This window comes from Rattus rattus, chromosome 10 (assembly GCF_011064425.1).
Source record: "Rattus rattus isolate New Zealand chromosome 10, Rrattus_CSIRO_v1, whole genome shotgun sequence".
NCBI classification, from domain to species: Eukaryota; Metazoa; Chordata; class Mammalia; order Rodentia; family Muridae; genus Rattus; species Rattus rattus.
This window is the reverse complement of record NC_046163.1, coordinates 19,171,487-19,197,518: the sequence shown is the minus strand read 5'-3', so window position 1 is coordinate 19,197,518 and position 26,032 is coordinate 19,171,487. Positions and strand designations below refer to the sequence as shown.

At 43.7% G+C, this 26,032-nt stretch overlaps 1 protein-coding gene across 5 annotated transcripts; it reads left to right on the top strand.

Moving 5' to 3' along the window:
* Positions 1-1,297: 1,297 nt before the first annotated feature.
* Positions 1,298-21,491, top strand: Lhx9 (LIM homeobox 9). Of its 5 annotated transcripts, none has more exons than XM_032915572.1 (7): positions 1,298-1,469; positions 1,703-1,774; positions 6,997-7,115; positions 8,876-9,078; positions 10,304-10,659; positions 16,475-16,677; positions 20,775-21,491. In XM_032915572.1, the coding sequence occupies exons 2-7, from the start codon at positions 1,747-1,749 to the stop codon at positions 20,829-20,831; spliced, it is 966 nt and encodes a 321-aa protein (XP_032771463.1). In that variant the 5' UTR covers positions 1,298-1,469; positions 1,703-1,746; the 3' UTR covers positions 20,832-21,491. The 5 variants fall into 5 exon arrangements, with proteins under 5 accessions (XP_032771463.1, XP_032771461.1, XP_032771462.1 ...); XM_032915570.1 differs by lacking the exon at positions 20,775-21,491 and adding an exon at positions 17,757-19,337; XM_032915571.1 differs by lacking the exons at positions 1,298-1,469; positions 1,703-1,774 and having other exon boundaries at positions 6,870-7,115.
* Positions 21,492-26,032: the final 4,541 nt, after the last annotated feature.

Below are 26,032 nucleotides of genomic sequence, written 5' to 3'. Positions count from 1 at the left end.
GGGATGGGAGTGGGGGGCTTCGATTCGCCATTCCCGAGCTGTCCCTTAAAGCCTCCAAACTGTGGAGAGCTTTTGGGACTGGCTGGCTTCCATCCCCGCACAATTCCGTGGTTTTTGCTGTGGCTTCGAGGCACACGAATGCCTTTAGCCCATCCAGTCCTCGGCCCATGCCAAGTCAAGGAGCCGCTAAGACCGCGAGGCTTTGGAGAGCAGACGAGTGGGGGAGGGCGGCGCCGGCGCTGACCGGTGTTCGGGAGCTGCCAATCTCTCTGCTCACACCTCCTTCACCACAGGCGCGGGAGCCCAGGCTAATCCCCCGCCTCCCCATCCCCGACTGCGAGGGGTGCCCTGGGTGGGGAGTGGGGTAAATAATTGGCCAGAGGTCTGGCTTCCGAGTCTCCTCCACTTCCTAGCGGCTCGTGGGAACCCGGGGCTACGCAGTCCCAGTGGAACCTGAGACCAGGTAACAGGGGCCTCGTTTGGTCCCGGGTCCCCAAGCATCTCTGCGATAGCCATCTACGCGGGTTTGAGTGTAGGTTTCCTTCTAAAAGGTTAGTTTCAGCCCTTGCTCAAGGACCCAAGAGGGACAGGTGTCTTGGGCTCCCTCGCGGACCGATCTCAAAGGCCGCCATCCGGAGCAGAATGCTCTTCAACTTGCTGGGTTTCTAACGCCTGGCTTCGGAGCACCCACACTGAGTGAAGCAAAAGGAGAGGAAGGCGGGGATGGTGTGTGAGCAATCAATAGCTTAGCCCATTTTCCCCAGGAGCCACCACCATTCACCGTCTATGTAACGGGCACCAGCTGGTGGCAGCATCTTTTAGGTACCAGCTTCAGCATGGCAAAGGCAGGCTAGGGGTCCGGGAGCCCAGGGTGCACTGCGGGGCTCCAGCTCCCCTCCCACTCCCCACCCCGGCTGCGCCCAAGCCTCGGGATGCTCGTGGCTTTATGAGGTTCCCTTGCCGCCAAGTCTTCCATTAACACCTCCTTGGATTATTGAGAGGCTGGCAGGGCTGAGCGTGGCCTCAGAACGGGTGACGGGGCACTGGCCGGAGGCTGAGCCCTCTGCCACCCCCACCCCCGCCTTTTCCGATTTGAGAAAGCATAAACAGAAAATAAAAGACAGGTGGAGGAGGCTGAAGGTCAGAGGTGAGAGATTCAGGTCAATACTGGGAAGAGAAGGGAGGAGCGGAGGGAGGGAGAGAGGGAGGGAAGGAGGGAGGGAGGGAGGGAGGGGGGGGGAGAGGGAGGGGGGGAGAGAGAGAGAGAGAGAGAGAGAGAGAGAGAGAGAGAGAGAGAGAGAGAGAGAGAGAGAGAGAGACGCTTAAGTTTATTCACTGGCTTATTTATTTGATTAACCGAGTGAGAAGTGGGGATTGGCCCAAACCCCTGACCACCACCTCTGGCCACCTCCTCTCCAAGAACCAAATTCTTGAGAAGAACGCCTGACACCAAGACGAGAGACATCAAGGTAACATCCCGTTAGGTTGTGGTGGGGTGTGCTTTTCTTCCCCGGGGATGTGGAGGGTGGGGGAGAGGCGCTTCTAGTCCGGGGTGTCCCTGGACCTCTGGAAGGAAGAGTCAGTTAGGCTATAACCGCCTGGGTCCCCAAATCTTAACAGTCTGGCCCAGCCAAGGGGAGAAGGTTCTTGGTTCCCCGGCGGTAATGTCTAGCTGACACACCAGGTTTTCTTTCTCTAACAGCACAACCGCATTTCACTGCGCGGTCCGCTACTCTTGCAAAGAGAATGCTGAACGGCACCACTCTAGAGGCAGGTGAGTTTGGTGCAGTTTCCTCAGTATTTTCCTTGCCAACGTTTTCTTGGGCGTGTGTTCCAGATAAGAATGGAGAGAGAGAGGTGGGGGGGGGATTTTGTGTGTGTGTGTGTGTGTGTGTGTGTGTGTGTGTGTCCCAGTATGCTTCCATGACCATGTCTTTACTGAGTGGAAGGTCCGTATTTGTCTTAAAATTAAGCTATGCTTTGGAAGCTAGAAAAGATTTCGGCTTCCCGAAACTTGCCCCTTTCCCCTACTCCGCGTTTTGGCTCTTTTCTTCAATGCCATTGACTTTCCTTCGAGACCAGGGTCAGGACTCTAGGCAGAGATCAGGGTATCATTGGACCTGAAGAAAGAGCAGTCATGAGGGACTTGTGACCCTTGGTGGAGCTTCGGAAAGCAAGTTCCTTATAGGGCTTGAATGGCAACTTATTTTATTCTCATTTTGTTTTGTTGTTCAACACTAATCCATTGTCCTGCGTACAATTTCCTGTTTGTTTTGGGACTCTGAAGGCACAGTAAGTCACAGGAAAAAGAGCTTCAAATTTTCGGGTATTCTAGACTGGGTGGGAGCCTTGTTGGGGGTGGAGGTGGGGTCAGGATTCAAGAACGGGGATTTGAAGACAGCAAGCAGTTGTCATGGGCCTCTGTGGTCGCAGGTGTTCGTGCACTAACAGGGCATAGACTTGCTTGTCCCTAACCCGCATAGACATCTGTCCCAGAGAACAGCAGGCAACAGTGTGAGTGCAGCTGGACTGCGGCCTGGGTCTGCCGGGAGAGTAGCATCTTACAGGCTCCTGCGGCCATAACTCTGAAGGCTCACTTGCATGTCTAGAGGAAAACTTTGCTCTTAGGAAGGAATCGGAGGTGCTCTGTGATGCAGAAGCAGACTGGACCTGCCAGTATCATTCCGAAGAAGGTTTACTCATAGAAAGCTGTCCAGAGCTGGCCATCTGCTCACCTCTAACAGGGAGCAGCCCTATCTTCCAAGGCCAGTTGGCATCACCAGTGAAAGCAGGGCTCCTAGCTTCATAACACCTCTGACTTTTCTTGGCTGTTTGGATACTCCCACATGCCAGCACCTAGGCAAGATCTCCATAGCTTCACCTTTCCAACAGCACTATTCTTAGGATATGAAGGAAAGGAACCATAATGGCCAAATCTGCAAGCATTGGATCAGGGCTACCAAAACTCAGGTCAAAAAGACCTGGAGTCTCTTACAGTTAAATAACAAGCACTTGCTGGGTTATTTTCCTCTCTAGGGTCTAAAGTCATACAGCCATTGGAGCAAACTAGGGCATCTCTACTTTTCCTCTTCTACCCTCCATTCCCCAAGGAGTCAACTAAGCCAGGGACCTTTGCCCAGGTGGGACTGCCTGAGCCTAAATAATAAGCCTTCATCCTTTCTTCCTATGCCCTTGTGAAAATGCTGTAATCTGGTACACTAAATATAAAACCTTCTATTTCATTAGCATCCAGACTTCCACTTTAGTGAGAGTTCTAACAATAGCCCTATGGATAGCCACAGAACAGAAAAAGAGTACAGTAGCTCTTCCCTATCCTAGGGGGAGGAGGCCAGGATTCTGTCCCACTACCTCTAATATTTTGGGTTTGGAAAGAAGACTCCAGATCCTACTGCAAATGCAGGCCATGCAGTCCCCACTGTGTGCACCTGTCCCGAGGTGAAGTCGTAGTCTCTGGAATTGAAGTTCTAGTGCTCTAGTTTCCATGGAACGTGAGCCACCCATTCAGTCTGGAATTGGGAGGAAGAGAAACACTTCCTGGGTGAAAGGAGTGTTTTTACTTGGCAAAGCTTCCCAGGATGCTTTCCCTATTTAAAGCACTGGAGAGCCCTTTAAAAGAAGAAAAGCAGGTAAGAGGGTTCTTTACCAGTCTCTTCGGGTTCCTAGTCAAAAAGGTAGCGTACTCTGTGTGACGCACCTACTTCTCGGGCCATCTAACACCTCTACTCCAGTAGGACTTCTTTTTGAGGAACTGTAAGAGAAGACGGGGCTGGACCTATGAGGAGCTATTTCCCTAGAACTAACTAGGACCTCCCAAAGTCCACTAGACCCCTGCCTCATTCCCACCTTTCCAAAGACTTCCTGCATCCTCATAGCAAGGGAAAAAAAATCTTGGCTTTTGGCTTCTTTATGGGAGTGGCCAATCCCTGTTGGCCCTGGAATGTGTTACTGGAGTTTTATAAGAAAGCACAGTCCTAGGTAGCTTTCAGCTAGGATCAGGATTGCAGGACATACTCTACAATGCTTGCACTTACAGGCAATTTAAAGATATGTGTAGAGAAAACAGATTGGATGAATGAAAGAATGAATGAATGAATGCAGGCTTATAAGATGTCTGTGCTTGGCCTAAAGTTATAACTTTTTTCTGAGAGATGTTTTTCAGTTTTCCTTTATGCAGTCTTTTTTTTTTTTTAATGCTCTTGCTGGACAGAGCAACATCCAACATCCAAGGTCAATTCCAAACACTTCTATTTGAAAGTGGGGGAGTGTTTAGGTAGAGCGGACTACAGTCCAATATTTACTTTGTACTTCTAGCCTCCTTGGGTTAATTGACTACTTCTTTGGGTAGACCCCTCCTTCTTCTCCTCCTCCTTGGGCTCTGAGTCAGTTTAACTACTGACTTGTATGAAGGAAATCTGCCCCTTTGTGAGCAGACCTGCTGTCTCTGAAAGGGCCCCTGACCCAGCCCCTCCTTGGGGCCCTTCCTGTGTGCACGTGGGTTTAGAGAGCTCATTGATTTCCATCCAAAGGGGCTAATTACATTACTTACAGTAAATAGCCGTCCTGCTGTCAGGTAGGGCTGCCAAAATTGGGGGGGGGGTCCAGCTTAGTTCACTTGATTGGCTTCATTTTTTTGTGTGAAATTGTGTTTTATGAGCTGTATTCTGGCACCCAGAGGACCCTAAAAGCGTCCACTCTGCAAATAACATTATTTTGACCCGGAGGAGGGGAAAGGTGAGGAAATAGTGGAGACTTGAGTTTCACGAAGACGCGACCCCAGGAACCTCAGAAAGCAAAGCTTTGGGACAGGAAGTTAGGCTGCTGCACTGTGGGTTGTTTTTTTCTAGTCAATCCTTCTCCGTCTCTTCCTTTCCTGTCCTTCCTTCCCTCCGTCCTTCCCAAGTCCCCTATCGTTCACCCGGTTCCTTTATTCTCCCCTTTCTTCCTTTCCTTCGCTAACCCTCTTTTCCAGTTTCTTCTTCTCAGCCTTTCTTTCAGATTGGGCTAAAGTTCCACTTGGAGCTGCCTGGGTGGAGAGAAGCGGCGGTGCTGCGGGGTGCTGCTTTGGCTTGGCTTGCTCCCCGCAAGGCCGCAGAGTGGTGGTGAAACGAGTGGCGAGCAGGGAGAAAGGAGCGGGAGCAGTCTTTCTTCCCTTTCGGATTAAGTTCCTGTCGCTGTTCCTCGCATCACGATCCTAGGATTCCCCCCCCCCCCAGTGAATCCACAATATCAGAGTCCTGTGGTACTGTGGACGCTTTTTAATGGGTCCAGAGGGAGGGGAAGGGCCGAGCTAACAAGAACAGAGGGCAACAGAACAATACCATCTCTTGTGAGGAGCAGTCTGCCATCCTGCCTGTTAGTTCTCACTTCCCCGCCTCCACCCGGAGCCTCTTTCACACCCTCCGAAGTGTGCGGACCACTAGCGGCTATTGCCTGGTCGTCCTACCTCAGGCGGGAATCCAGCTCACCCAAGACCCGTGAACGTTGACAAATTCCAAAGGGGACGTTAGAATCTCCAAGAGTTACCTTCAATCTAGAATTAGGTAAAAGAGTAACCCACTCCTCGGGCTAAGGTTCTGTTTAGCATACAGGTCTACAAAACCATGTCCTGGCCTGGCCTTTACACTCGAAATAATATATACATATACATATACATATATATGGATATATTTATTGGGATGGAGATATATATATATATATATATATATATGTATGTATCCCAAAGTATTACTCAGAAAAGTAGGCTCTCCACGCCCCCTTTTTACTTTGGTGGACATCTCGGAGCGTGGTGGCACTGCCTGCCCTCGGGAAGGTTAGGCTAGCAGACAACTGTCGGAAGAGTGTTTTTAATAAGTAAGTTAAGCAGAGATGGGGAGGAAGGGAGCACGCATTAAAAGTATCGTTTCTATGGAGTGCTTCAAAGTCTGCGCGCGCGGAGAGGGGGGGACGTTCTACATTTCTGGTGACAGCCTTGAAAAATGGGGATTTAAAAAGGTCTGTAGATGAGAAGGAACCTTAAGGTTTGGAGTGGATCTTCTGTGCGCCTCTGGCTGGGGTCAGATGAACTAGGATCAAATGAGGCTGGCCCTGTCTTCTGCTCCATCCAGGATGCGGACAATAAGGGCTCCTTTACGGCTTTAAAACATGACTGTTGGGAACTCTTGGAAGGATATGTGCTTGAGGGTGTGTGTGTGTGTGTGTGTGTGTGTGTGTGTGTGTGTGCAGGCGCGCGTGTGGGAAGGGAGTAAAGGCCCCCTCCTTCTGACTCCCCCCCAAGTCCCCCACCCCTTTGTAATGTTTGTCCCTGCTTGCCCATCACCAGGGGGTTGAGAGGAGGTATGACAGGTCTTTGTTGTCTGAATAAAAATCCGTGGCAGCTCCAGGGAGAGGACTCCTCCTACTAAATTATCAAAAATGGGCTGGCTTTAGTCTCTTAACAAATTGGACACAGCTCTGGCTGGAGCAGTCCCCAACGCAACCTACAGGCACTGGGAACTTGCAGGCAGCCGGGGACCGCTGAATATAGCACTTCGTTTTCTTTCTTTGTGTTCAAAACTATTTTTCTTTCTTCCTTAGATTTTGTTTTCCTCCCCCCACTTCAACCCCCCTCTGCAGTTGTTTCCCATTAGTAACTCGATCTCTCACTGCAGTAAGATTCGCCTGCTTTCCCCTCTGTCCGCGTTTGTTTGTTTTCTGCACATCTTCTGGAAAACGCTGGACTCCCCCCCCACCTCCTCCTCCTTCCCCGTTGTTCTTTTGCCCCAGTCTTTTCCCTCCCAAGTAGAGCTATTTCTACTCTGTCGTTTTCTTCTTTTCTCTCCTGTCCCTGTCCCCACGCGTTTCTACGCTTCTCCACCGCGCAGCCCTGTGCGGTCGCCTTTGCTTCTTCACTCGAATGAACTGAGAGCCCCAGGCGTGTGTTTATGGAAATAGTGGGGTGCCGAGCCGAAAACAATTCGTGTCCTTTCCGCCCCCCAGCCATGCTCTTCCACGGAATCTCCGGAGGCCACATCCAAGGTATCATGGAGGAAATGGAGCGCAGATCCAAGACCGAGTCCCGCCTGGCCAAAGGCACTCAGCTCAACGGCCGCGACGCGGTAAGGACCAGCCCGGGCGCAGCGCTGGGAAAACTGCGAATCTCCGGCCCGCCCAGGTTGGGGATGGCGGGTCCCGGGGACGTTTGCCTAGGGATGCTCGCTAGGTTTTCCCCGCAGGCGTGCTTGCTAGGCAAGGTTCCCTTTCCGAATCGAGGTGTCTAGGATGTTGCAGTCCTGAGCTCTCCAGTCTTTGTATAGCAGCTGATCGCCGGCCGATAGGGCAGCCGGTCTTGGAAGGAGCGGGCGTGCTCCCCAACAGCCACAAACTCCAGTCTCTCGCGACTTGGCCGCCAGGCCCGATCCACCGCCCCCAGGGCAAGCCTTGGTGCAGGTAATAGGGGACCACTTGCCAGCACTGCGTCCGTGACAGGCTGGAGCCGTGGGATTCCCAATCTCTGGGATAAAAAGCAGACCTTCAGAGTAGAACCCAAAGCGCTGGTCCGTTTCCAGGTCTTCAGACTCCCGGAGCTCACCAGAGATTGTTAGGGGCTGTGCATGCCTCTTCAGCTTCCCTGGTCACAAAACTGAGTTTCTCTTCCTTACGGGGCGGGTGCATTGGATACGGGGAAATCGAATAAAACGCGAAGGAGCGGCTCCCTAGTCTAAAATCAAGAACATGAACTCTACAACCTCAAGAGATGTAGTCAACCATTGCTGTTTCTCTTCGCGAAACAGCAGTTATGTCTTTGTGAAAGTACTAGTAACCCAAACGTGTCCCCTTTCCACTTACCGACGGGAGAGGAAAAAAAACCTACAGAAGTCCGCAGAGATGATTCCGGGCAGGGCAAGAGTGCTGTGTAGACTCTGCATCACAGCGGGGACTGTAGCTCAAACTGACCGCTAGACAATCAGCGAGGTTTTGGGTTAAAATAGCCCACTATCGCCATTTGTACAATTAATTCGATGAGAACCCAATATCCGAGTAAGCGGCGAAATTTATCCTTTCCATGTCGCCAAAATGTAATAGGGGAAAACTATTTATGCTAGTCTGAGGAAAGGGTCCAGTGGTGAGCTTCTTTTTACTTTTAACCGCTGTTTTATTTTAAAACATCCCGACTGGAATCCTCAGAGTGAGTTTTACCGCCTTAGCTAGCTTCATTTGTGACCTAGGTCTTAGTTCGGGAATCAAAATTTCAAGATAATTATCTGTGCTGTTTATGCTGGCCCGAGAAAAGAGCCAGTGTACAGAAAAGAATGGATGCGGGTCCTTCTTTCAGGATAGGATCTTCACTTTCTCACCAGGGATAGGGCGCCGGCCTTGAACGGAGAGTACAGCAAGATCTGCTAAGTAATGTCCGAACCACAACGTCTGCCAAATTATTCCGCCTATAAACATTAGAAAAAGTAGAATTATAGTACTGTTTGTGTAAAAAAAGATCCACATACTTCAGAATTGTAGTTCTCAACAACAGTTTCTGTTTTGTTTTTTTTTTTTTTATATTGTGTATTGTTCGAAAGTCACACATTTTAACCTTATTCTACTTCTGGACCGCCCATCAAAACATCCTGTAGACTCTTAGCAAGCTCAAGACATCGAGGTGTTTTTAGAGTCACCGGACTAGGGGGCTCGGGATGCTAGGAAAGGAAACTGGACGTAGAGAAGGGAGAAGTTGCAAATGTTTCCCTCACTTTTTGCTTTTGTGTGCTGTGGCCCTTGCAGCGATGCGCTCGGTTTAGCCCTGGGGATTTGTTCTGCCAAGACGTCCCGGGTTGTGCGGCAACGCCCGGAATCCCCTCTCAGTCTTGTTCTTATTTCACAGGGTATGCCCCCGCTCAGCCCCGAGAAGCCTGCTCTGTGCGCCGGCTGCGGGGGTAAGATCTCCGACAGGTACTATCTGCTGGCTGTGGACAAACAGTGGCACCTTAGGTGCCTGAAGTGCTGTGAATGTAAGCTGGCCCTGGAATCGGAGCTCACCTGCTTTGCCAAGGACGGTAGCATTTACTGCAAGGAGGATTACTACAGGTACCCCCCAAACCCCCACCCCCTGCCCATTTACTTACTCCTCTGACCCGATAGAGCACTGCGGAATCCGGAGTTCGCTCGCTGCCCTCCATTTTTGGCTCATTCAGGGTGCAGGGGTTTTTTGTTTGTTTGTTTGTTGTATTTGTATTTGTTTTTGTTTTTCTGAAATGGGGAAATTGCCTTAAAACCGTGTATACCCCACTGGTGAGGATGGATGAGAAGGATCACAGGGTCTAGTGAGATTCATCAGGGTTCTCAGTTCTTCACAGCTCCCCTGGAAAAATCTGGGAGAAGAGTAAATGGACAGGTATCAGGTAACCAAGAGAAGGTTTTGCTGCTGTTTTTGCTGCTGCTGCTGTTGTTCTGTTTTGTTGGCCCCTTTTAAAATGAACTGGTCAACTTACCCCCTGTTGGCCCAGGCAGCAGCAACCAGGTGGATGACAAAGGTCCTATAATGGCTATGAAAAAGTCACAGAGGCCACTGCTCGGGAAATGGCTAGTCAGAACCAGATCGAAGGAAACAAAACCAACCAACCAACAACCAACCAAACGAACAGCCAAATAAACAAAAAGAAAGCAAAACAAAAGAAACAAACAACCAAAAAAAAAAAAAAACCCGAACATACAAATGAACAAAAAGAAACCAACCAATAAACAAACAAGCAAAAAAAACAAAAACAAAACAAAAAACAAGCAAACAAGCAAACAAACAAAAAGACAAAACAAAAATCCCAGGTTGGGAAATGTTTGTGTCTGTGGAAGTTATCTGGCTTCCCTCTAAGCAGAAGCAGGGGGGGTGCTAAAAGGATAGCTTTTTCTTAGCAGAATTACCGGTTTTTTGCTTTTTTTTTTTTTTTCTTTCTGGGATGACAGGCACATTCAATACTATTTTGTCATTAGTAAGATCAGGGTTTTTCATTTGGCATTGCAATTTAATATTCTTTCAAGAGCGCTGTGAATTGACCAGTTCAGAATTTCGTTTGTTTGCTTTAAAAAAAAAAAAGAAAGAAAGAAATAGAAGCACAGTTCCTGGTTCTTCGGACTTTAATGTACGGATTCACTAGGACCAGAGGTCATTGAGCAAGGAAAGCCGATATTCAAAGAGGTCCTCAGCCAGAACTCCCTAGCTAGTCCCTTGCCCCTGTAGACTATGCCCTGGTGCTGCGAATGGGAGTTAGGGCCTCCTTGTACCAGCTGGCTCCCTGATTCTCCTGTTTGCTTCCAGAAGGTTCTCTGTGCAGAGATGTGCCCGCTGCCACCTTGGCATTTCCGCCTCGGAGATGGTCATGCGCGCCCGAGACTCTGTCTACCATCTGAGCTGCTTCACTTGCTCCACTTGCAACAAGACCTTGACCACGGGCGACCATTTCGGTATGAAGGACAGCCTGGTATACTGCCGCGCACACTTTGAGACCCTCTTGCAAGGGGAATATCCACCTCAGCTGAGCTACACGGAGCTGGCGGCCAAGAGCGGCGGCTTAGCTCTGCCTTACTTCAATGGCACTGGCACAGTGCAGAAGGGGCGGCCCCGGAAGCGGAAGAGCCCAGCTCTGGGAGTGGACATCGTGAATTACAACTCAGGTGGGCCTCTTAACTTTACCCACTCAGCTCAGATCTCACATTGCTGGAGGACGATTTGGCAGTGCAGGTTCTGCTCCAAGACCAGAACCTGTTCTCAACACAACCCCCTTTCAGTCTGAAGAAGAGAAAGAAGTAAAGGAGATGGGAGGGGAGAGAGGATGGGTTATTGGTTAGTGAGCTTGTGGTGCTTTATAACCTTGAGGCCCAAGTGACTTCCCCCAAACAGGCAAAGCCAAATCCTCGTTGCCCATTAGTTAATGAGCCCATTAGTTTCTGGCTCTCGGTTGGAGCAAAACAGCCCCAGGGCAATTCCTTTGTTGGAGCCAAATTATAGATCCTGGAGGAGGTTTTCCTAAATAGTTAATGGGGGGAAAAGAAAAGACTTCAGAGCCCAGCTCCACTCTGTCTAGAGGGGGCAGAGGCTGTGGTCACCAGCCCGAAGTTAATCAGCAACATAGTTGGCAAGGGTATTGAAAAATTGAATCTCTGATCTTGGCAATGAGCAACTGTAGGGTGGGACTCACTTTGCAAAGCTGTGCCTCTGAAGGCTCAGCTACTCATCTAACCTCCTCACTCTCGGCCTGATAGATCATCAGGTCATCTAGACCTCCGATAGCCAGAGGAACCTCTAGGTCAAGCCCACTGGGGTGACTTAATGTTCTCTCAGGCTGCTGTGTGACCTTTGCCAGTCTTCTCCCAATTCGAAGCAGAGTAAAGACAGCAGTCCCTAAGACGCCCTTGCTTTGGAAGATACACCTATCTTTTATCAATTTGCCTCACAAAAAAAGTGAGGCTACTTATTGTTGATAGCCTGTCCCCACCTCAAGTCTTCGAGGTCAGGATGCTGGCAGACCCTGAAGACCTGAGCTTCTTATTCAGAGTAAGTGCAAAGGGAAAGGAAACCAGGTTGGTTTGGGGAAACCCAAGGAACTTGACTGCTCTGATTTCCCATGCCCTGGCCCAAACCTATTTGGGAACTCAGCACACAGGGGACTTGGGCTACTAAAAGTGACATACTAGCTGTGAGTATCTGTTACTTATCATCTTCCAGTTTTCAATGTCTGGTGTGGCGTGTGACTTGTAGCTTGAAGATAGTGGGACAATATCCTAGTTAAGCGATCTGCCTGAGGTCACAGACACTGTGAACATCTGAACTGAGAGCCCCACTCTGGCTTCCTCTTTCTCAGGTGTCCTGAGCAGGTGCGTTCATTAAGCTAGGTTGTGTCCTGGGATTCTCTTCCCAACTTAAAGGAATTCATTTTGGGATGGCACAGAGAGATGACACCTCAGAGAAAAGGAACCCGTAGCTCAAGGAGGCTGCATCTCTCTCTAGTGAGTTCACATCTGGGCAGTGGCTGGACCAAGGGAAAGGGGCCAACTTAGAGGCTAAGCATGGGGCAGCAAGCTAAGCCCAGGGGTTGGCCAAGGGTGTTAGTGGCTGTGCCTGGCTACGCCCTGGTCTGGGGACCCCTGCTAAGCTGGGGTAGAGCTTTGCCTAGGGTCCAATTGCCCAGGACACATCCCATATTCTCTGATGCATGGTACCCAAGGGAAGACAACCAGGACACTAATTGTTCTTTATTAATAGAAGATGACATTGAAAGTTCCAGCCACTTACTAAGATCTGACCATGCTACTGGGGAGGAGAGGAGGGAGGGAGGGAGGGAGGGGGAGGGAGGAGAGGAGAGGAGAGGAGGGACCAGAAAGTCGGAGGGAAGGGAGGAGGGAAACAGGGTTTTAGACAACTAGTAGGGAGAGAGGGCCCTCCAGAGGGGTGGGGATTTCTAGTGAAACTGGGAGTGAGCTGGGCTGTTTGCTTGTTTCATTTAATCTAATTAGCTAAATTTGGTTTTCCCTTGGATCTACATTACGTTAGACAGACCCAAGAAGCTTTCAAAATAATAGACTTTAGCTTCACTTGGTTTTTACTTTTCTGAAGACAAATAGAGCAGGCAAAAAAAAAAAAATCTGTTGTGGATTCTTAGTTTGCTCCTTAGGGCTGCTCAGTCTTTGAGTAACTTGTCCTATTCCAGGAGCCAAAAAGTGGCCCAGGCTGTTTAACCCACTACAGCTCCTCAACATGCGCTCCCTTACCTGGGTACTCCCAGAGGCATGAGCAAACAGCACACGTTTCTTTAAGATTAGGTGAAGAGAGCCTGGAGGAACTGGTTTAAAGTAATCTAACCCCAATCACCTCCATTTACAAAAAGTTCGTGTGACTCCAATGGTACCTTGTCACACAGTCGATGGAGGTGGAGCAGGGGTGTGTGGATGAGCAAGTTGAAGACGTGAAAATATAGAACACACAAGTCCCCTACATGCAAAGCCCATGAGTTTGGGCACGCTCTGGGTTTTCTATTTCCACTTCAGTGTAAAGCTTCATAAAGAACAGCACTAACGGGACCCAAATAAGTTCATATCAGCCTGTGAGACTTGTTAGTGCTTGTCACAGGGCAGCTACCTTTCGATGAGAATGTCCCTAGCTCAGTTTCCACCTCTCTGAACATAGTAATCAAATTACTCAGGCTGATATTTTTGAAAGAGGCATAGATAATTTATCTGGAATGCTGTATTGAAGTAAAACCCTCCAGAGGTGAAAGGATTAGCCTAGGATAGACGTGTCCACTGGGTAGCTGACCGTTAACGAAGAAACTGGATTTTTGCTACCTCTCACAACCTCCCTCCTGAGGTTCTTTCCTCTAAATGTGCAAAATTCCTCTTGTTAAATTAGCCTGGCACTGACCCCTAGTGGTCTCCCAGGAATTAGTTAATTCTCAGAAGGTTCCGAACCTTTCAGAACAGAAACTCCTTTTAGATAGGTGACCATCTCCCCAGCAACCCAATGTAAACCGTTTAGCCCCTCTCATTAACTTTAGTGACAACAGATGTGCAGCTGCAGGTGGAAATCTGAAGCGATTTAAAGAGAGTTATTTGTTCTTATAATTCAGGGGGAAATATCCCTAAAGTTTACCCACAGGGGAAATGATCACTTGCTAATTTACATAAAGCTTTTGCCATTAAACACAAGCAACTTGGATATGCTGACTTAAACGGTGGCAAAAATAGATTTCTCTATCATGATGGATAATGTAGGAGCAAACAAAGCCACATGGATATCATATATTGAAAGGAAAACCGCACAGTTCTTCTGCATGGAGATGGTTTGTAGCAGCAAACACAATAACGTTTTTTCTAATGCACTCAACCGCTATATCGAGTTTGCAATGGGCAAATCCGAACAGAGAGTACATGGAGGAGCAATTTCCTCAAATCTTATTTTATTTTTTTTCCCCTTAGATCCATTTCAATGGTGAATAGCTAGATAGCTAAGTTGGGGATAATATTCATTTTTAGGAAATGTTATCCTGGGAGAGGGGGACTAAGTAAGTGCATTATGTAAACATCAAGTTAATGTCTCTGTCGCCATTGATGTGTTGCTCAGGGAAAGTTGCTCACGTAGGCTAGGGCGGATATCTCATTTGAAGAGGTCTCTGATGAATGGAATGCGCCTCTTTGACCATTTGCTGAGGGTATATTTGTAATCTGGCTGTGAAATATGGCTCAGTTTACTGGAGATAACCTACTTTTATAGTCACAAGATCCTGCTCCATCCATCTGAGGATCAGAAAGTGCTATTCCGCAGACTATTTGAAGTTGACATATCCCCCCTGGGATGAAATAGGGTAACATGTAAAATATGTCCTCTCTGCTAGCTGTGGGAATGTTGTTTCCATTCTGGCTGGCTTAAGAAGTTAAGCTCAAAGTTCAGCAGTATACATCTGACATGGACACTGTCTCCAACTGATGTGACTTTGGATTAGCAAGAGCTTGTAATTTCTTGGTGAGCAAACAGCTCATGCTTGTTGAGTTCAGTCATAGCCTTGCTTTTGACCTAGGGAACCCAAAGGAGAATTTGATAAAATCCTTTCCCTCAGAGAACTCAGGACTGCTCTCCCATATCCCCTCCCCCTTTGTGTCTTATGGCACAGAGAGGTCATAATTCATTTTATTTTATTTGGGACAATTTCTCACTTAAACGAGATTTTTTTCAAAGTAGATTTCCTGGTTGATTACCACGATATATATATATATATATATATATATATATGTATGTATATATGCTGCTTTCTGAGCACACATGTATATACAGACATACTGATAGGCTAGAAAAATTCTGAAAGAAATTCTACCCACAGCCTGGAAGGCAGACAACATTGCAAAAAGCAGGAGAAGGGTAATATTAAGAGATGCCTCCCTCTTTTCAAAATTTAAGCTTTTCCTTCATAACGGCATGGTCAGATTGATTTTAAGTAATTTATCGAAGCACAGGATGCTCAGATCTGACAACAGAGCAGATAAATATATGAAATAAGGTTTTAAAGAACCAAAGTCGTGATTTTTACAGAGGTAAGTCAGTATTATTAAATGTTTTTCACCTTGGCTTTAAATAGGAGGAGTGTTTACATCCTGAGGATGAAGACTTTCCCCTTGGTTTAAAGTTTGACTTATTTTGCCCCTGGTGCCAAGGAGGATTTTCCAGGAGCAGAGAAGGTGCTGCCCTCTCACTGTCAGACCAGTGAGTGGCACAGCTCAAGGCTGACTTAGATGCATCCAGAGCACAGGGGACCAGGCTGGATAGAAACCATCTGTGTTGCTTCAGCAATGAGCTATGGGGAATGCCTCAGGCATGAGGGAAGAGAAGGCTGGGCTCATTTTCCTTCAGAAATATTTATTAGAAGAACTCCAAGGGAAAAGTGTTTTCTTCCTGGCATAGCCCAAGCTAACTAGTTATAGCTAGAACTCTTCAAATACAATGCTCTTCTGATTCTCTAAGACATTCACAACAAAAGGTCATTTTCTCAAGTCTCTTCCTTTTTCCAACCATGTTCTTTTTCCTTGGTTGAGAAAGCTCTATTAGGATAAGAAAATGGTTTAGGTCATTCTTTAGGGGTGTATGTGTGTGTGTGTGTGTGTGTGTGTGTGTGTATGTTCTATGTATGTGTGCGTGTGTGTGGTGTGTGTGTGTATGTGTGTGTATGTGTGCCTGTGGTGTGTGTGTATGTGTGCGAGACAGTGTGTGTGTATGTGTGTCTGTGTGTGTGTGTGTGTGTGTGTGTGTGTGTGTGTGTGTGTGTGTGTGTGTGTGTGTGTGTGTGTGTGTGTGTGTGTGTGTGTGTGTGTGTGTGTGTTTGTGTGTGTGTGTGTGTGTGTGTGTGTGTGTGTGTGTGTGTGTGTGTGTGTGTGTGTGTGTGTGTGTGTGTGTGTGTGTGTGGGTGTGTGTGTGTGTGTGTTGTGCTGTTTGATAATTTGGAACCTGATTTGCCATATTCATCATGATAAAGAACAGTGCCTTCACACAGGACATGGGAATCAAGAAACTGGCAAACATGTGGTTTCAAAAGACCCTGTGAATGTGCACACCTGGGTGAAGATCCACATAAACTATCAGAAAAGGTTTCTCCTCCTCCTCCTCCTCCTCCTCCTCCTCCTCCTCCTCCCCTTCTTCCTTTTCCTCTTCCTCCTCTCCCTCCCCCTCTTCTGATGTTGTCTTTCTTCTTACTTCCCACCTCTCCCCCAAGCATCAAGCAGAGGAAAGGATTTAACTTATGTTTTCCATTATATAAACCAGCTGTGTCCAAATAGCCTAGGTTAGCTGACCATAGCCATTGTCTTCTTGTCCAGATAGCATTCACCACTGGGTTGACAGCCTTTTGCTTTATGAAGACAGCATTGTCATGCACCCTGCCTGTCACGTCCCCTAAGCCAGTGTAGAAGTTTCCACTGAGCTGTTGCTTGTTCCCTGTTCCTGCAACAGGTTGTAATGAGAACGAGGCAGACCATTTGGACCGGGACCAGCAGCCTTATCCACCTTCCCAGAAGACCAAACGGATGCGAACTTCTTTCAAGCACCACCAGCTTCGGACCATGAAATCCTACTTCGCCATCAACCATAACCCAGATGCCAAGGACCTCAAACAGCTTGCTCAAAAAACAGGCCTGACCAAAAGAGTTTTGCAGGTAAGACACATCCATCATTGGCTTTGTTTCTATCTCCTCCCTTCCCCCCGGACAGCGACTAGTTCTCTTCCCTAATCACTTGGATATTTCCTATTCTGCTTCCTAGTCATCTCCTTCCTTAGCTATCTTCCTACAGGGACTTCCTGGAGGGAACTCAGGGAGGCATCCAGGATTCACATTCTCCCTACAGACAGAGAGGTGGGCTCCAAAGCCTCATTGTTGTATAAATGGCGTTGACTTTATTTAAACAAGCTTTGCCTGTAGAGATATTCACTCAGGCGGGGTTTAATGTGCTAGTTTCTAAGGAGCTACTGTCCCATATCCACAAACTCCCGGCAGCCTACTCATATGTCATGCCTTTCCACATTCAGGCGGCCCACCCCTAGCACTTGAGAGGTCAAAAATAAGGTTAGTACCTCAGCGAGCAGTTGGATTGGGAATTTTTCCATTTTACCAAGTCGTAGTTAAAAAGCCGGAGTTCTTCCTGGTGTTGAATTGCTTCCCCAGACTTTTGGGAAGAACTATAAAGTTATACAGGGTTGCCATGAGTGACCTGCCATCTCCCTCTCCTCAGTGACCAATAGCAGACATTTTCTGCTCTCCAAAATCTCTCTGGAAGTTTGGGGGTCTGTGACTGGGAAGAATTTTATGGTTTTACAGCATTTGTCAGGTGACAGACTAGCCAACAGCCTAAACTTTTTGGTGTTCCTTTCAAGTGAGTAGTCCTACTTTGAGACACTTTTAGTGACCATGTTTTCCCTATTCTTTTGAGGGATGGTGTATTTCCCCCTAGACTCCATGTTTTTGTTTCTGTGGTATCTCTGTTCCAGCATCAGTTATCCTAAGTGGCACATTTAATTCAGGAATATGTAAATTAAGAGCGTATAAATCTATTCTACTACTGGAATTAGTTTATTTTGAAAGAAGTAAAAAAAAAAAAAGTCCACTTTCTTTCCAAGAAAAAGAAAATGATATCTAAAAGGAGAAATAGAGGAAAAAAAAGAAAAGGAGGAAAAAAGGAAGAGAGAAAAGAACTTAAAAAAAAATCGATAAAGAAATCAATTGGGATTGGTTTGCAGGTTTGGTTCCAAAACGCACGAGCCAAATTCAGAAGGAACCTTTTGCGGCAGGAGAATGGGGGTGTTGATAAAGCTGACGGCACGTCGCTTCCGGCCCCGCCCTCAGCAGACAGCGGCGCTCTCACTCCACCCGGCACTGCGACCACTTTAACAGACCTGACCAATCCCACTGTCACTGTAGTGACAACTGTGACCTCTAACATGGACAGCCACGAATCCGGAAGCCCCTCACAAACTACCTTAACGAACCTTTTCTAACATTGGGTTTTTTTGTTTTTGTTTTTGTTTTTTGTTTTTGTTTTTTTTTGGTTTTTTTTGGGTTTTGTTTTTTTTTAAAGGATTCTTCCGCTTTTTATTATTATTGTAATATTATTATTTTATTATTTACAAGACTTTTTTTTTCCTTCTTCTAACCCACAAGATATTTGGGGAATAAAATAGCAGCTTGGCGTGTAGCATCTACACCCCTTGGCTATGAGTTTACAGTATTGTCGCTTTTAAGTGAACAAATTTGGTCTCCAGGATGTATTTGACCTTTTTTCTTTAATCAGTTTTTTTTTTTCAGTTGGTAAGGGAAGATTTTGAATCAGTCTAATAAGTGCCTCTTAAAATTTTATGTTACTTATTTCCAGAATCTCGAAGGGAAAAAAAAGAATGCTATTACGATGGGCAAATTATATTCCTGTTCTTGTGATCAGGTTATTAAGCAACCATATACTTAATTGTTTTTTTAAAACCTTACAATTAAAAGTTTTTATATTAAATTTTTTTAAAAAAACCAAATATATTATTACTGGTTTTTTTTTTTTACCTTGAACTACTAATTCGAGTGAAGAATATAATTAAACAAAATCATTAATATCAATTTTAAATAATGATTAGCTGGGTGGGCAGTCTAACTCAGGAATGTGACTTCCTGCTGTTAGAGTTGTACAGCCCCCCTCCCAACTCTTTATTGCTTTTCAAAAACAAAAATCTTAAAGTCCCTAAAAAGTTACACTTTAAAATTTGAAATTTTATACTTTTGACCTCCCAACACACACACACACACACACACACACACACACACACACACAAAGAAAAGAAAACTCATCCAGTCTCTGAAACTATTCTTTCTACTTTTCTGTTTTTTTCCCTTGAGAAATGGAAATAAGCAAAATGTAATTTTTTAAGAAGTAAAATTATTGGCATAATTTATTAGTAATTAATTAATTGGCTTCAGCTGTACCATGACATTGTATCTGGCATTCTAAATAATGTCTTTTCCTTGTTTCTTCCTTTCTTTTTTAAACCGACTTAGTAAACTAACACCAACAATGAGAATTATTTGGTTTTTCTTTATTTGATTTTGGCACAGGTTTGATTCATGTCTGAAATCCTTTTAACATTACAGATGTGAAGTTGTGACTCTTAAAGTAGATAAACTCAGAAGCCTTGTGGATGCCAAGCTGAATATATTTCCTAGTTTACAGTAGCATTCTTTTCCTTTTAATTTAAGGTGAAATCTTAACGGTCTGGGCAGTGGTGAATGTTCATCTCTCTGCTTCTGTTGTAGTTTAAAAAAACAAAAAACAACAAAAAACAAAAACAAACCAACTAGATTGTGGATTTCCTAAAACAATAGAAGAAGTCAAGATCTATGTCTTGCTTTAGTGGATTGTTAAGACTAACTTTGCACATGCCGTCCACTTTTTTGCACCCCTTAAATCTCCTCTGGTGGTCGAAGTGGCTATTTAATAGATTTTTAAAGGTGCCCTTCTGGTTGTATAAGTGTGTGGTTACCTATCGACAGTTCACTGCCCACATTGAAGTGCATTATTGTAACTCTTGCTCAGGGTCTTTAGAAAATTAGCACAGAAAGTAGCTTATTTTTAAAAAAAAAAAAAAAGATGATGGAAGAGAAGTTAACACTGTAACAGAAGAAAAGTGTGATCGCCATTATATATTTAGCAAGTGTGGTCATCTTCTATGGAGCTTAAATCTTGACCTTTCATATTTCTCTTACATTTTGGGCATTTACCACTAACCAGACCAAACAATCTTGGTAAGGCTGAGATCTTATATAACACACTTTTACAGGTAAAATATCGACACATAAATTTTGTTCTTTGGCAGAACAATATATATATATGGTACTACAGGTCTGCTTTATTAAGTAGACAGACTTTAACTCAGTTCTCCTATGTGCCTTATGATATAACTTGGAAGTAAGTTTGTGAGAAATCAGGATCTATGTGTGTTGTTTGTTAAATTAACTGTTAACCCTTTCGGCACCTCACTAGTTTTGTACTGTTTTACCTCTTATTTCTGAAACTCTTTTTATGGTGTATCCTGTTAGAGGGGACAAACATGTCATAGAAAGCAGTTGTGCACTCTTTCAAAAATAGTTGATAAATTCAATAACCTTATATATTGAGCTTCGTGTTTATAGTACAGTAAGTGGTCTAGCAAAATTGTCCATGTTCCTTTGTTTATTGATAAATGCATTGTATAGAAACTATTTCCCCTAAATATTTATGGACCAAACAATTGTGATATATCCTATTAAATTTGTGTGAATAAACCATCTTGAATCTAAGGAGTTTTATTTCCCATCAGTTTTATTTAAGTTTCACTTGGATTAGTTTGTTTTCAATATCTACGTGTAAAAGCTAAGAAATAGCAGCTCCATTAAAAAAAAATTCAAACGGACAGATAGTTCTTAGGTTTCCAAACTTCTGATTCATATCAAATGCACACACCATTGTATATAAAAATCTGACTCAATCTTGAAATACTCTTAAATATTCGTGTTTATAATAAAAGTAATGCCCCACTGATTTGACTCAGTTCAATTTCTAGAATGAAAATAAATGAGCAGATCTGTAGTTGCATGAAAAGAAAACTTAAATATGATTAAGATTTAATATCAGGTCTATTGAGCACAAGTGGATGTTTGTAAATCTAAATAGAAATTGCAGACCCCTAAAAGCCAAGTTGCTCTGTAGTTAATAAATTGTCACTATGATTTTTTTTCAGGGAGAACAAATCTTGGGGCATTACAGCCAAACATCCCGACGTTTGAAAATTCCCTAAAGTATTAAAGGAAGGGGAAAGATTTGATCGGAAATCCACTGCAGTGAAGACAAAGACACTATTAGGTTATGATAATCATACATTAAAAAGTTTATTGAACCAAAAGAAAGAGAGAGAGAGAGAGAGAGAGAGAGAGAGAGAGAGAGAGAAAGAGAGAGTGAGACTTAAGTGTCATTTATTGAATGTTAACAAAACCTGTTCTTTATGATGTCTGACACCAACGAAGGCTTAGCCTCATGTGGTTTAACAAAAGAGCGAGAGAAACCATGTCTAAAACCAGAGCAAGCCGGCATTAACATGCCCTCCCCACGTTTGGAGAAAATCATTACCGAAACAATACCACACATTTGTCAAGCACAATAACTGTAAAATAAAGTCCAAGAAAAAAAAATCCATTTCATCTGCTTGCTAATGTGTATCAGTCCTACCTGTTAACGGCATTTTTCCAATTGTAAATTCAGAGAATATCTTTTACCCTTTAATGAGAGGCTAGGGATGAAGCCAGTCATTTTCGTATTATTGTCTATACTTCCTTTCTTAACAGAAGGCTCTGCATGCACATTTGCATCTGTTACCTCTAGTGTACACCTCTGTAATGATGACTCTGCGTTTCCTGTATGATAAATAGCTTTCATTAATAAACATTTTATTTGATGCAAACATAGTTAACTTTATGTTAAGCACATACCGCTGAAATTAATTTTGAGCACTGTCTTAAAGGGGCAGGACAGTAGTAGACTTTTAATTTGTTATTCCCGGGGGAAAAAAGATCCAGACTAGAGAATGAGGTGAAATTATTTTTTTTTAACTTTTGATGGATTATTTTCACTTACTATATTTAGTTGACACATGGACGAAAATGAAATAGTAAGCCCGACATTACAACAAAAATAAACATCAGAATAAATTACTATGTAAAATTTCAGCAACCGTTTTTAGAGGCTAGGGTAAACATTTATAGATTCTCTGGGAGTTTACATGTTCGCTATGCAATGAGCAGATTTATTGAAGCATACAAGTATAGTCTGAGCTCTGAAGTTTTGTTCTTTGTGTAGTTCAGGGTGCACGAGGCATCAGAAACAAGGGACCAATGGGAAAGAAGAGCATCTATTTAGGGATGAGGCTTTTTCCCCCCCACTGTTAAAGGGACTACTTGAAGGAAGAATTTTTGTAAAGCTACTCTTAGCTGTATATCCAAAGCAAATGTTAAGCAAGTTAGCATGTAGAACGCTTTCCAGAAAAAAAATTTCCTTATGAAATTTTTATTACATACAAATAAACCGTATGCGAAGGATGTAAGTTTTACGAATGACAGACATTAAAAAATAATCTCACTTGTATTCATTGTCAGAATTTTGAATGTTTTCTCAAACACTTTCACTTCCTGAATGCTAAACAAGAGGGGGAAAAAGTTTCAAGGACAGGTGCCAGCTTACTAGCAATGCTCCCAGAATGCACCACGACAAGCGGACTACTTTGAGTGATCATGGACCATGTTGGTTTTTGTCCGTCCCTTGGATGCCCGTGCGTCTTCAGACTCTCTTGCGTGGCGCTAGCAACCTGAATGGATTTTTCCAACACGTTTGCAGCCAGAGTGTTGAAATCTTGGTCCTGGAAGCTTTGCCTTCTTTTCCTGATCTGTCACCTAGAGGGTGGTTTCATTTTGAAATATTTTGGAAGTTCGCCTGGTTTTGCAGACTTTTAACTATTTGTCTGGTATGTGAAGTGTGGGAAGAGACCAAAGAGAGAGAGAAAGAACGTAGCTGACATTAGACATCTGAAAAAAATAATACAAATTTGAAACAGGCACATTTAAAAAAAAGGAGAGGAAAAGAACACTAATTACGTGCGAGGGAAGAGGAAAAAGCACGTGAAGCAGACTTGGAAGGTCCAGCTCACTTTCCTATGATGGACGACAGTCTTCAGTCTGGGCAACTGCAAATTTAGCGTTTGGCATGGAAGCCTGAGGACATTTTAGATGGGTGCACAGGGCACCAGATTTTATAGCTTCTACCTCCCCAGTGCCTAGGCAAGTCTAACTTCTGGCAAATTGATCCTGGCACACAGACTTTTACCGATAGTATCTGTGAACTTCGGTTGAGTACCACTGTAATATTGACTTAGTAGGTAGGCTTTTGATACTTCAAATAGGGCAAAACTTCATAACAGAGAAACCAAAGCACGCAAGTCTTAAAGCCTTGGTGATTTCCATGACCTAAAACGTCAATAGCTTTACTTAGCCAAGTCCCAGTGGAATTTGCTGTACAGTTTTCAGAGTGAAAGCCGCTTTTATCAGCCATGTATAAGATGGCGTCATTTTCTACTGCAGTATGCCTGCAGGAAACACCGTGATGTGAGGCATCGGAAGTAGGAAGTGCTGGGACAAAAATATGGCGTTCTATCATTTTAGGCTTTTAAGGAAACACAAAAGATAATGCTGTTGTTATACAAGTATAAAGTTTTGGATAGAGTTTTCTTATTTCATTTTCAACTGTGTAACTAACACAGTAGCTTCACTTGTAGGAAGATTATGACCTGTCAAGGAGATCCAAGATCTTTTATGGTCACTAGACATCCGGGGACAGTAAGAACAACGGGGTTTAGTCTAGACTAAAGAAATGATATTGCATTTTCTTTGAAACTGTGCATATAGAGAAGGTCTGTATTGGCCTGTGGGTAAATCTATTTTCTATTTTTAATGGGAAGTCAATTCTGAAGATTGCAAGAAAAATAACACCCAAAACAACAGGACTCTGATGTACAATTCTTCGCTTTACAGGCAATGTCAAAAAAATTGGAACGGAATCTCTTTGTTTTGCTCTTGATTTTTAGGTGTTTTTAAAGTCATGCCTATTTTGTCTTTGTAATATTTTTCAGATCAATATGATTTCCTTCATCTTGAAAATAAAATCTCAAGTTAAAATATTCTTTTCAATGCCTTCTGGGAACATTCCCATTTTATTTTACTGAATTTCATAGCAAAAAAAGAAAAAGTTCAGAACTGTGCACGATGCTCAAGGAAGTCCCTGAATGGGATGTAAGCAGCAAGGTAATTGCCAGGGTCCATTTCCTTATTAACTGTGTTGCAAAATAGATGTTTCAATCAGACAGCATCCCCTGCTTGCTACATTTCTCTGTGAACAGTAATAAAGAAGTTAACCATCCTAAAACATGTATCCATTGGCAAGTTTCTCTTCTCTTGCACTGTTGATTTCTGCTTCTCCATATTACATTTTATCTTGTGCTGAAATGTCAAGAAAGAGACAAGGATAAAGACCCAGGCATCTACCCTGGGTAGAAGGTTCTGGTGTCTGTCTCTGCGTCCCCTCAGCTCACTTGTTAGAACCGTCCGGAATGTTTCCTTCTTTTAGACTTTTCTGTTTACATCATGCATGATCTCAGAAATTCCTCTGAAGAGTACCTGGATACCTTTTATGGTTATTTGAAATAAAATTTCCTACACATAAGATGCTCTGGTCTCTGTCATTTCATATCATGCATGAATGTATCTTTTTTATACTGTCATGTAGAATGAGAAAACATTAACATTTGAGGACATTTTAAGTTGTGATTTATGACAAATAGACAAAAATAAAGAAATTCAAAGGTGAGATTCATTTATTTTATCATTTTTATTTTTTCCTTTTCCTTCTCCAAAGTAATAAAACCCATGAGGAACTTTCAGCTTTGACCTTGGCATTCAGTGTTTTGACTTGAAGTCTATCACTTCCAGTTAGATTTGTTACTCAATAAACTTGAATTCTGTAAAATGAATGCCCTTTATGAAGTGTGTGTGTATGTGTGTGTGTGTGTGTGTGTGTGTGTATGTGTGTGTGTGTGTGTGTGTTTTTGATAAGCACCCAGGTATTTCGGAATTTCAAGCAGTTGTTTGAATTCGGCAACCAAGAATTGTTTCTTAAAAGGAAAACGGTGGGAAATTATTTAAAATGCAATATTCATAGCATTTTCCCTGAGTGAACTAGAGACTGTAGACAGTGTTTAAAGAGCTGCAGAAATGTTATGAAGTAAATAATTAAATGATGGCATTCCTTTATACATCCCAAATTATATATACGTCCCTTTTATATATCCCAAAAGATGGGATAGCTTTTTCTATAAAACATGATTACAAAATTGCCTTGTCTTTTGTATGCTCATTTGGAAACTGTAATGACAAAGATATGTGGTTATATTTCCAATGGTTCTGATTAGTTATATTCTTTTTTTCTCTTAAATTTAACAGTATTAGCCTGTTGTGTGCTTATAGACATGTTGAATATTTTCTTTCTAACATTTCTTAAAAGCAGTTATTAATTAAATGCCAAACAAACAGCTAAGTAATGGCAATTCTCTGACTCAGGTACCCTGACAAGCCCTCTTCTCAGTAAGTAGTTTGTGGTTGTGTTCCCTGACACACTTGGTCACAGTCATTTTCTGGGGCCTGTATAGGTTACTTCCTTCCTTGAGCTTGGCCATAACATTTCTTTTTATTGGAATTGCTGTCTTGAACTAGTTTATATTCAAGTGACCAATTATGCCCTATATTCAATTTGACCAATGTAAGGGCATTTCAATGTAAGGGACAAAAGGAATTATTTTTGGGAGAAATTGTTTTAATTGACTTTATATATTATGGAGGAGAGCAGAGATAAAAGTTCTATCACATTACCAAGAGAATATTTTTATTTAAATTTAGCATTATCAACATGTTAATGTGTTTAGACTCCAGTAAGTTCATTATTAAATGTTGAAACACAAATTTATTGACAACGTGTGTGCATAAGTATATATAAAACATGATTACATTTTATATATATATATATATATATATATATATATATATATATAGATCGAGAGAGAGAGAGAGAAAGAGAGACCCATAAATATTCACTAAGGCATTTGCAAGAGAGCTAGACCCTGAGGCCAACAAAGAGGCAGTCAAACATATGCAACTCTAATAGTATGAATCCCTACCACACAATGGATTATTAGCCACTTGATAGGAACAATGGTAGGTTTTTCTCTTGACTATTTTACACTGGAATATATTACCAACAAAACTTTTTCTATGGACCTTATTTAAAAAAAAATGAAAAACCTTTGTATTGATTCTCCGTGAGTTTCACATCATGCACCCCAATCCTGCTTATCCCCCGTTCCTTCATATCTTCCCTCCACCATTAAGGCCTCTCCCCACAAAG

Bases quoted from the DNA above. Each gene is read 5' to 3' on its own strand.
- Lhx9 (XM_032915568.1), top strand. From the start codon at position 6,942: ATGGAAATAGTGGGGTGCCGAGCCGAAAACAATTCGTGTCCTTTCCGC. The intron at 7,116-8,875 runs GTAAGGACCAGC...CTTATTTCACAG, and splicing joins AGCTCAACGGCCGCGACGCG to GGTATGCCCCCGCTCAGCCC. The intron at 9,079-10,303 runs GTACCCCCCAAA...GTTTGCTTCCAG, and splicing joins TGCAAGGAGGATTACTACAG to AAGGTTCTCTGTGCAGAGAT.